At 34.8% G+C, this 12,362-nt stretch overlaps 1 protein-coding gene across 1 annotated transcript in view; it reads left to right on the top strand.

The window, feature by feature from the left end:
• Window positions 1-12,362, top strand: part of NBAS (neuroblastoma amplified sequence) — a gene marked incomplete at its 5' end in the record, with an annotated part of 193,399 nt that overhangs the window by 106,083 nt on the left and 74,954 nt on the right. Inside the window, 2 exons of the mRNA XM_026079059.1 lie at window positions 6,715-6,944; window positions 10,639-10,749. Coding sequence (XP_025934844.1) covers window positions 6,715-6,944; window positions 10,639-10,749 — 341 coding nt within the window. The remainder of the gene's footprint in view (window positions 1-6,714; window positions 6,945-10,638; window positions 10,750-12,362) is intronic.

Genomic DNA, 12,362 nt, shown 5'->3' with positions numbered 1-12,362 from the left:
GATGCTGTGTCTAGGGTAATGTATTCACAGTATGGCAGACTTGTTTGAAGACAAGTATCATGGATTTAATTAGACACTATCCTATGGAGAGATGGATTTTTACCTCTTGGAAAAAAAAACAGGAAAATATAAGCTCTCTCTTTTTTGTAAACACTTTCCTGCATCAGTACTTGAGGAGAAAAAAAATACAGCTTTTACTTTTATTATTATTATTATTATTTGTCTGCATCAGATTTATAGTACGTTGAATCTCTTGGTACAGGAATTCTGCTAGTTGCTGCAAGGGTTAGGGAGAACTCGCCTCTTCTTCCAGAAATATAAGCATTTTCCAGAGGAGTAGTTTGCTTTCCTTTGAAGCACTGCAGGTTGGCAACTAGAGGCAGGATGGAGATCAAGGTGCATCTGTGCGTAGCAGGAATTTCACACCCTGGTGTCTCTTGCTTTGCTCATGTGCTGCCATTTCCTAGTTCTGCTAATTATTAGGGTTTTGCTTGGTGTATGTGTCTTCGTTTGTAGCATGATTTTAGGATTACTTATAAAATATTTTTAAACAAATCTGTCATTACCTGGATCTTGACATAACTAAAGCATCCTCTGTCTTCCCATTTGGATTCCTGTGGCTCACTGTAGTTGCAGCTCTTGATCTTTACTGAAAGTCTTAAATTTAGAAGGTGATGGGAATGTTTTACAACTTTAATCCAGAAAGGTCCACCACATCTGTTATATATTTCTGGTGATAATGAGCAGATTAGTCTAGGTGATCCAAGCAGTTTTTCTTATTGGTGTTCCTAATCTTTGCCTGTCATGAGAATCTGAAGTTCACTCACACTTGAAAACAAAAACAAAAGAATAATATGCCTTTCTGGAACAATTTGAGAGATTCTTGGTCTTTAAGTAAACAAGCTAAACGGCCTTACATTGACCTAGTGCTATCAATGGCATGAGAACTATCTTTTTTATTGTTTATCTCTTATTAGCTGTAAAATTGTTGTCACTTCCTGAGTGGGAGAGGACTAGGAGAGAAACTAAATACGTATTCTCATATTTTGGGGTTTTTTTGTGTTTGTTTTTTCTTAAGTGTGTGGCTGAATTAAGTATTTGTAAAGAGATGTGAAAGATGAAAAAGTAGCAACTTTGCCAAAGAAATTAAAAACTGAAGATTATTTTAGGGATCAGGCAGAGCAAATTCCAAATTCAAGACATTTTTCTGTTTTTGAAACCACTGTTGCTTTTATCATATCACAGTAATGTACAGATTCTGAAGGGCTTTACAGATGCATCTGTATGTTCAGAAGAAAATACYGTTTCACAACATCTAGTCGGGTGGACCTAGATCCCAGCTGATTCTTATTGGTAACTGCAGTATCTATGATGATCAGTCATAAGTAGGTGATGTAATGTCGACAGTAACTTGTTGTGTTGGGTGCTAAGTCCTATCTAATGCCGTGGAACTAAAATTAGCTTTATGGAAGTGACTACTTTTTTCTTTTTTTCTTTCTTCTTTTTATTTCCAAGCAATGTCTATACTAGATTGCTTCACTATTGCCAAGACAACATTACAGCAGAAAACTTAGCACACGTCCAACAGATGAGTAAAATACATAGGCAGAGAGTTCATGAGCCGGCTCCCTGTTGCCTTGGCAATGCTATTAGCAGTCACAAGTTAAGAGCATAGCACATTTGCGTAAGCTGTAGTGGCTTCACTACAGACTTATCTTAGCCTGTGTTTGCTGCTGTGTTCTTATTTAAAATAGGCAAGCCTTGGTGTGAATACTGCTTTCTCTCCCTGATGATTCTTCAAACAGCCGTCCAGAAGTATGAGAGGACATTTACCCGACAAACCCGGGACTGGGACATGTTGGCACTGCTTCCAGTATCCGAGAGAGTCTGAAAGTCCAGCACAGATAACAGTGCAGTCAAGGGTTTTTCACAGATATCATTTGAAAGAAAACAAATTGGATATGACTTTTTCTGTCTTACCTGTCACAGTCCATTTGTCTTTACACAACCAAGTTCTAGCATTTTTGTTTGTTTGTTTGTGGGTTTTTTTAGATGTGTGTGTTACAATTTTAAGAAATTCAGAGAACTTGTAACCCATGTGAATGTTGCAGTAAACATCAACCTTTATCAGTTTTGCTAATTTTCTTTATGGCTAGCTGTTATTAATAGCCAGTTGTTATGGTCTTTTCAGTTAAAAACAGTTTCTAAATACTGGCAATACAGCTATAATGATTTTTGTTGTTATTTTCATGTTTGTTAGAACTAGACATCACTTTTAATTGAGCTAGATATCTAATTGATGTAGAATTATTTTTGTTTCTTTCAAAGGTGTATTTTCAAAAAGTGAAGATGTAAAAGAATGAGTAATACTTAAAATTATGAAATGCAAGTTCTACACAGCTGGGTACTGAACACTTTTTAGCATTTTCTATTTTCTGTTGAGTTTGTGTTGAATACCTAATAAACAGTACATAGGCAACATCATTGTTATTTAAGAAAACATTTTAATACTGTAAACAGATGGCGAGTGTAAAAGAAGAAAAACAGTGCATGATTCCTGTAGTTGCTTTTTGCAAACAACTGCAACTTGGGGCAGATTCAAAACTTAGAAAGTCTCACAACAGTTAAGTAGTATAGGTTCTTGCTTGAAGTAGGCTGTAGGATTTCCCTAAACTAATTTTTGACTTCAGATACTGTGATAGCTCAGAGCATGAGATCTTGTGGGGAAGAAAAGAGGACAATGCTTATTTAAAGATTTCTGGTGATGCAGGATCCAACACAAGCATTGGAAAACGATTGTAATAAAGAAATCTTGTTTAAAACTTTTATTCTGTCTTTAGTCTGAATGTATATAGCTTAATTTACCAGCTCTCAGATAATCATATTTTTATCTACTACATTAAGGAGTGATGGTGTGCGCTTTTTTGCCTTATACATCTTAACAGGATATAATCAAATTACTCTTTAATTCCATCATTAATAAGCTCAATAGATCAGAATCTGAAGGTGTCATTCATTATAGGGTATGCTTCTTAAGTCCTTTTAATCATTCTTATGGTACTTTTCTGAACCATCTCTTTTTTAACATATTTCAGAACTTCAGAAAATAGAAGAGAACCTAGTACTGAGAAGCAGTTATCTTGATGACAGACATCAACATAGTTTTTTTTGTTCCTCATTCCTCATATATACATCACACTGATCCTTTAAGCTTCATTGTTCTGCAAGAACACGTAAAACAGATTATCTTCTACTCTCTTCTCTTCATCTCCCCATAACATTTTATCATTATTATTATTTGTTGTGATGCTACTATATCACAAAGTTGGTACTTGTCCCAAGGTTTTCTATATGTTTTGGGGTGTCTTGTGGTTCTTTATTTTTATTTTTTTATTTTATTACATCCTTATTATGAAACAGGAGGTAAAATAGGCTCAGGTAAGAAAAACAATGAAACAATACTGACCAGTTTGATACAGAGTGGTTTTGACAGAACTGCAGACTTGTCCTTGCATCTTTGTAGGCATTATTTAGCAAAAGCGTTAGAGGGAATATGATTAAGCTGATTAGATAGTCTTAAGGTCTTTCTTTGAAGCATAAACACAAAGATGCTTTGGGGGAAATGTAATCAATGGGGAATGAATGTTGGCATCAGTGATAGATGTCAAATAACAGGGTGACAACTTGGTGGACTATTATGGTTGGAAGTACTGATGCAGAAGATGAAAAAGAATTTCAAATTAGAAGTGGATGATTGTCTGATACATTGAAGAAAAGGGTTGTCAAAAAAATAAAACAGTTGAAATATAGCTGTCTTAGTAATATATTTGAAGTTACTGTTGTAAATATTGAAGTTACTAGTTCTGCCTCACTGCAAAACATTTTTTGCTAATCAGGAAAGGCTTAAAATAAGTTATCTTCTCATCTTCAGAAGGCATTTCTCAAGGAAGAGTTCTGGCATCCTTGTCTGAAATTATTTTCAAGATTGTCCTCCTTTACTTTATAAACAATGCAGTAAGTTGAACAAGACGGTGAAATGGCTTTCTTATGTATAACTTACTGTCTTGAAACCCAAGCACTTTCCACAGAGAAGGAAAGATATTAACTCTGTGTATTTTAGAGAATTAAAATGCACATGGTTCTAGTTGCTGTATGCTTCTATTTTAAGCTGGGTTTTTTATGTTTAGKATCACTTGACTGTATTTTAACTACTTAAGCTGACATTTTTGAATGTCAGAATGGAGCTCTTTCTCTGGGAGTCACTGGAAATGACCAAATTATTTTGAAGATGGATTTGGAGCAATATGTGTTGCATTTGGGGTTTTTTGTTTTGTTCTTTCAGCATGATGTACAATTATGTAACATAGTGGATGAAGTTTTGGAACAAAAAATTGAGGCAGCGTATAGTTTTTTCTGAACTATCTCATAAAAGACAAATGAGACCCTCAAAGTGCATCAGAGACAGGATGCAGTCATAGTTTCATTCCCATAATCTGTGGCTCAGGAACTCCCTAAGTCACAAGTTCTACCTTGTCTTTATTAATCCTTGATGAATGGCAGTCAGGTCTAAATTCAAACTCAAGCTTTATGGGAAACCCTGGAAAACTAGAAGTGGTCAAGAATGACTACATCAAAAACAATGAGAAGGAATAGTTGTCCCCATAAGCATCAGTGCACTTTAACCACACAGCTGGGCATGCATCCCAAGAGTAGCTCTAGGTAAACTGAATTTTGCTTTAATGCCAATACCTAACAGGTCCTTTTGCTTCCATATATTATCACTGGAACAATTAGACTTCTGATGTTGAATTCTTCTTTTCTTAGCGGAGAGAGGGAAAACCTACATAAAGAGACCAAACTTACCTCCATCAGGTTGTCAGAGGCACCTACATTTCTCTATGGGCTGTATAGAGGATTTAGGTAGGCAATTACGTTGAACAGTCTTCCTCATCTTGCCCTGTCTTTCCCTTCCTCCATGCTCTTCTGTTTTTCAGCCAATCACCTCAAATTAGATACGAGTGCATATAAGTAAGCAGTGGATTGGTGTTCAGACAGTATAATTGTATTGTAGAGACACCATTCTGATTGCCTGTCTGTTTTCCATAAGTTCTTATTATTCTGTTACCAATCTCCTAAGTAACCTTGAACTGCTGATGTTTATATAATCAATGAGTTCGCAATGTTTAGAGGGCTTCAGAAAAGCATCATGTGGAGAGGAAAAAGGATGTCCTGTAGCATATAATATGACTTGGTGAGTAGCCTACCATCCAGGACTTGAGGAAAAAAAAAAATCAGAATGAGCAGCAAGTCATAGARAAGTTCAGGCATGCCTCAAGGTTCAAACATTTGGTCTGTGTTGTACCCTGCCATGCACTGTAATTAATGTTCGTATTGTAAGTTCAGCTTACAATTCAACAGAATCGTTCTGTTAAAAAAATTAAGTGTACTTGTCCAGTACAATCCACAAAATTTCTGAGATTACAGCAGTTACATAGCAGTTATATGAATTGTTTCTTTTAGAAATACTCCGGCCACTGTTGGCATCCCTGGTGATTATTTACTGTAAAGCAGTGAGGTTCAGCAAAATGTACTGGCAATGCTGTAGGTGGCAGTCCTTCCTCAGTGGGTGCCGCGCAGAAGTCACAGTGTTACCTTGGGGGCATTACACTGCTGGTGGCCTCATTTTTCATGGAGGAGAGAAATCAAGGTATCGAGTGTTGAGTCATTCATTATAAATCACAAGGACTTCACCACCACCACCAAGCGCAGATGTCTCGACATACTTATTGTCCCGATTCTGAGATAATTGCAAACTCGCTACTGCATAYGGGTTCCTTTTCCATTCAAAATGCTTGCACTGTATTCATTTCCTATTCTGAAGTGTTGCTTTGGTATGTGGGTTTTTGACTGCAGAAGTTAGTGGTTGATTAAGTATTCATTTAATGTATGATTTATATAGTAGAAAACTTCCGTCACAAATAACACTTATTCTGTGAACAGAAGTTGTTCTAATCCATAGATGGTCAATATTAGATTATTTGGGAGTCTCAGTTGTCAATGTACAAAATGAACAGGCATAGACCATTAATTCATAGCCCTTTGTGTTTAATTTTCAAATGTTGCAACACTTCCTGCTGTTTACAAGTAGTCAGTGCTTGAGTGCTTAAAACACTAAGCTATTCCTTTTATTTATTCTATAAAATAAAACCATATCAGAAAATCAGTAATTGAAGAAAATTATTTAACCGTTTGTAATATTGGTTCCATTCTTGCTCTTGAGGTAGATTTTCTGGGGTTCTTTTTGTTTTCAAATAAACTTATTTGTAGTGTTTATAATTGACAGATTATTAGTGTTTATAAATGAGAGATTTGCAAAGCTTTTTTGCTATCGAAGTGTCTTAAAAATTGGCTACCTTGTTCAATGTTAATAAAATTAAGTTTTTTTAAACCAAGTTCAATCACAGTGAAGTTATTATTAGTGAAGTAAATTTGCGTGAGTTTTGCAGCATATAGAATGACTGAAACATTCCAAAGGGACAAATTTGTAGAGAGTTGTAGAGACTACCCCTTACATAAAATTTTGGATTCCATTGTACTTGCAATTTATCAAAAAATAAAGAAATATTTCAATTCTGGGCATCAGATGAATTAGAGTGGTAAATTTGTTACAGAAATTAACATTTGTTTTTAATGTGTTTTCAATTAATTTCACAGGCCGATCCAAAAGAGCTGATTAAGATGGTCACAAAGCATGTTACTCAGTATGGCTATGCAGATTGGCCTGAAGAAATAGCAACTCTGATAAATCAGTTGCATTACTACAATGAGCGGCTGCTGGATTTTACTCAAGCTCAGGTCCTTCAAGGGCTTGGCAAAGGGGTGGACGTGCAGAGGTTTACAGCAGATGGCCAGTACAAGAGAGAAACTATACTAGGATTGGCAGAGTAAGTAATGTCTATTCCGGTTATACTTTATACTTTTAAATGAAGCTACTTTAAGCCTTAAAGCAGGAAAGTAAATTTTCAGTAGTGCTGAGCTTTAGAAGGGTTGGTAAGTTACCAGCTGTTTTGACTATTTATGGTGGGATGTTGTTATGAATGGGGATGTCTTTATTCAACTACTCCAGGCAAGTGAAATGTTGCTCAAACAAATGGATTGGTAAAATGTAATGGAAGACTTACTTCCTGTTCATTAATTGCTAATATTAAAGTTTGTCAGAGATGAATGAAATGAGAGCATAGGTAGAGATCTGATCTCTTCCTCTCCTTGGGTAATTCTCCCCTTGCAATCTATTAAGATAGGCCCAAGCATCAAAGCTTATGTATTAACTATAGCAAAAAAACCCAACCCTTCAGTACTGAATTTAAATGATAAATTAACTGTACTTACTTTTAGTAATTTAGTTAAAGCTGCTCTAGATTACAATTTTTTTTGGCTGTAATTATCCAGAATCACTGAAGCATTCATTGAAGCTTCCCCGTGTTGTTCTAAACTTTAGAATGCTTTTTTTCTCATTTTTAGGTTATCGAGAGTAGAAAACAGGAATTCTGTAGGCCAGTAATGTCTTTTCATTTTTAAAATGCCTTTTGTTAATATCTGAATACAGATGCTAAAAACTGAGCATATGTTATGAACATATTTTAACTCTGTAATTTGAAGATGATCACAGTTGATTAGCTGCTAAAAGACTGGGTAAAGGAAGAGCCTGTGCAATGAATGCAAGGCTTATTATATTGTATTTTAAAATTAATTTTTTGACTGTCTTATGCATGAAGTTTTTGAAGAGAATAGGTAAATATTTACAAGTTTTCATCCATGTAGTTGCTTATGGCTACAATTTCAATAGACAATGTTTAGAAAAGAACATTGATACAGAATGCTGAATAAGAAATAGTATTGTAACCTCATGTTTTGAACGTTGTTGCTTTGTATTTATAAAAGCAATGAAAGTCCTGCCTATATAGTTGATCATAGGTTTTGGTACCACGTTCATTAAAATAGCTTACAGGCATCTTTTAATTTTTCCAGTGGAGTTCTGTTTTATCTTTTTATTCATTGAGCACATAGCGTATCAGTCATATGTCACTAGCTGAATGACACATGTTGATGACTGTCTGCAGTATGTTCAATGCAAAAATCCTCCTGCTATTGCAAATATTTATTTTGGATGCAGCCTGTTTACTTGCTGTAGATATTGTTTTTTTCTTATAAACAAAATAAATGCAAAGAGAAAATTTCCTACAGAGATTGAAACACAGTATGAAAGAGCAAAAACTAAGTTTCACAGCACGTATTTGAGAGTAGTAGTTCCATATAAGGCAGCTGCAAAGATTCAATTAATTACTTGTTCAGCTCACAACTTTCTTGCTTTAATCTTCTCAGTTGACTCCTAATCTGCATTTTCTAATGAAAACAATATGCAAATTTAATATGATTATGTAGCATATTTTTTCTTGCTTATTTTTGAATTATTATTAAGTGCCTTATGTTTTGGATCTTTTACTAAGTGCTTTTTGCAGGAACAATAACACCTGGAGATGGTATCTTATTTACAAAGAAGCTTTTTACCAGAATTTAATAAGCAATTTGCTAAACTACTTAACAAAATAATGTCAGCTTTATCTTCCATATTTTGTTGTAGTCTCATGAGAGCTTATTATGCATTATTTATCAAACATTTAAAGATCTAGGTGCCTCGCAGACTTAGTCAAGGTTAGTTTTCAAGCAGTTTATGACTTATTTGGGCAAAATAAAGATGGAACATATCTGGGAAGGACATAAAGGAAAATAGAGTAAGACTGAATGGGAATTCCTGTGTAATCAACTCAGGTCCTATGTCACTTCAGGTCAACCATGGCATATAGGCTTTTTAAATGAATTTTTACTTTTTATAACTTGAAAGCCTTTTTTTTTTCTTTTTACCTACTTCTGGGTCTCCAGTCCTTTGCTGCTTCTGTTAAAATGTTGTTCTGAAACTACCACTTTGATGGTTAGAAATTATTTTGACTTGAAATCAGAAGTTGGCTGTAGTTAATTAATACCTGTTTTGTCCTAGTCTTAAGTCTTATCATAAATACTTGTTTTAAATTTTTATGCCTGTGTTAACATGAGTGAACTGATTTAGAAAAAAATTGCAGTTATGAAGTGATCTGAATTGTCATAATTTACCTTGGGCTTATTAGGTTCTCGGAATGATCTTGGTGGATATGAGATAGATCCCTTTCCAGAAAATAGATCAGAAGCTTCTTTATAAAACCACTCCCAGTGTGTTTCAGCCSTTAATATTGACATTAGCTTCTGAACCAGTGTGTGTGTGCTTTTGGTATACAGCTCTGTTCTATTGGCAATGTAGAGGTAGACTCTTCTCCCTGGTGTTCTGCTGCTGCAGAACTGGACGAACAGCAGTAACCTTCCATTATATTTTCCTACTCTAAATAAGCCAAGTGCCTTTCAGTTTCTTCTCATAAATCATTATTTCTTTTTTCCCAGTTGGATTTTTCTTTTCTTTTTTTAATCATCTTTTGAAGATGGGTGACTAGAAAAGTGGATCTCGTTTCTCTTTATCATGATTGCATCTGGTGTTGGTTCTAATGCTTTGTACCTGGTTGATGTCAACAGGAAATTTTATAGAAGACATTTGTGAGTGCACACGTGTAATATAACACAGGTTTAAGCGAACAGTATAGAACAACGATGAGCCCAAGTTACCAGATTTCTGTGAGCTTGGAGATAGCCATCAAAAACCCCACTGAGTGCTATTGCACAAGCATGTTTTCAGATACTCTCTTTTTTTTCTTTTTTTTTTTGGGGGGGGGGGAGAACAAGGGGCAAGAACCATCCACAAAAATTGTTCCTCTTTTTTTTTTTTTTTTGCACCATTCCGGGCACAAGAACGTACAAGAAGTATATAAAAATGTGCTGGCACAGTACCTTTTTCTTCCTTCTTTTGTTGCCATACATGGTCTATGATGATGGTATAGATAATGTAGTACTACAAGCTATTGTTGCTCTGCAAAGTCATCTTTTCCATAATGTTGCAGAAAGAATGTGAAGAATCTAAGGAAGATGTTAAATATAATATGATAAAACTCTTTTTAACTTGAGTTTATAGAATAGTGGTGTTAATATTTTGTAAACTAGTTTACTGACAGCTAAAATTGTTTTTTGTAATGGTTTATGATAAGTATGGCTTTTTTCTTAGTCCCACACGACTTTTAACCAAGAAACTTAATGCAATGTGGTCAGCACTGTTCACATGAAATAAATTAAAGAAAAAAGCAATAAAAAGAGTTCTTGACAGATCTATTAGGATGTAACTGTAAGCAGGTCCTGACTCTCATTGAGAATAGGTTGTGTGTGGATCAGATGCTTGTCTTTGGAAATCTCTGTTGTATTTTGATTTGTGTGGTTTTTTTCAAATGTAATACTAAGTATAAACTAATGCAAGAAGATATTCTTTAATGTATTTTTATTTAACTATGAATAAAACTAGAGAATTAAATCTAACTTCTTGACTTATGGGGGAGAAAGATTCATAAGAAATCATGACTTTTCTAATGTAAATATTTATTTTCATGTTGTGTCTAAGGGGCTTACTGTAACTTTTTCTCATTTTAATTCATGGCTTTTCTTTGAAAGAACTCTTGAAGAAAATGTCTACAAGATTGCTGTTTCTCTGGCTCAACGATATAATGTTCCACTTTGGGAAGTTTATATGACCCATCTAGAATTTTTATTCACTGACAGTGGGTAAGTTCTCTCTCTCCTTTAAATTAATTAATAGTTCTGTTACATGTTTATATATCCTAGTCCAAGAGAAAACAGCAGTATATTGGGTACAGAATTTGGTTTCTGTTTTCATATTTCATGTGTTGCAATAGGTTGTTGGGTTTTTTTTCCTCTTTTTAATGTGATGCTGTTGTAGCCAGCCATAAAATCACTGTTACAGGCAGGAATAGAAGTCCTACAAGTGTCCCTGTGCATCTTGTTCTTATAAGTATCCTGGGACTTTCTTGCAGTGTTCGGGTTTCCATGGCTTTGAATGCTTAGTGCTTTCTTCCAAACAGAAACACATCTCTTATTTTTATCTATTAATTAATTTATTTATTTTTTACAGTCCCTTGAAATGTAATGTAGTGTTTGGATTTTTATTTTTTATGTTAAAATATGTAGTGACAGGATAGTGCCTGATGCTTCACATACTTTTAGAGAGCAGGACAATATTCAGGGAGAGTTCAAGACCCAGTTCTGAGAGTGTTCTGAGAGAAGGAGAAGTAAATCCAGCAGGAGTTCATGAGTGGGTCCATTGTTTACTCTCCTTTGTGCATATATCACTGATACAGGATCAGATTTGAAAATTAATGAAAAGCGTCAGGAAGGTGATATAAAGTGATATAAAGTTCTTGGTAACAAAAGCTAATGGTAATGCCAAACACATGCAACTTTATAAGTATTCAGAAACTAAAATTTAGAAAACACTTTTTCAGAAGATGCATAAATGTATGTCATGCTAATTGAAATGATGCAAGGGCTAGATTTAGGTTACATGATTTATAATTATTTAGCTATAAATTATAGCTGGGGATAATGGCACTTGTATAAAACAAGTTTTTTTGTTTTGTTTTGTTTTTTAAAGCTTGATCCTCTTCACAAAGTTCGTTCTTTCATTCTTCAATGGGAGTAGGATCAGACTTTTGCTGTTTATTACCATCTCTTCTACATAATAGCAAAGGAAATAAGTATATTACTAGAGTTTCTCAATCCCATTATGCTATTTTCCTAAGTTTCAATTTTTAGTGATTATATGTACTGTGGGTATATAGTGAATGACAGAACTGTGGGATTCTCAGCCTTCTTTCTCATACAAGGATATTATCAGTATTTTCATCCAAATCCTTGTGAGCTTCCCAAGTTGACAACACACCAGCCTCAGTGACCTAAACCTATRTGTTTGAGATGCAGCTTTTCAGTGTTGTCTTCAGAAGATCTGTTGTTTGTAAAAGTAGGCGTATGTCCAGTACGTATGTATAGGAAACCTTCTTTTAACTTGCGGTTGAGAGATGCTAGAAAATCCTGTKGTCCAATTAGAAGTTCTCCCAATCTATCACATCCTGGTTTTTGTAGCAGATGAGCACCTGCGCTTGCTCTGATGTAGCCTAAGTTACTACAAGAGATATGAGCAGTGAAAATTGCCCCTTGCCCACCAGTATCTTTTTGGCACTATTATTCATACTTAGCATGTCAAATTTGATGGCTTTATCAAGTCTTTCAAATTTTCGTCCATGAAAACTTATGAAAATGTCAGCGAATCCTGTGTTGGCCTCAGCCAGTCTCACTACATCAGGAAGACTTTTTCTTGAGCC

The sequence above is a fragment of the Apteryx rowi genome, unplaced genomic scaffold (genome assembly GCF_003343035.1).
Source record: "Apteryx rowi isolate R43461 unplaced genomic scaffold, aptRow1 scaffold_114, whole genome shotgun sequence".
Lineage (NCBI taxonomy): Eukaryota > Metazoa > Chordata > Aves > Apterygiformes > Apterygidae > Apteryx > Apteryx rowi.
Note: the sequence above shows the minus strand (reverse complement) of the source record. Positions and strands in the feature narration are given on the sequence as shown.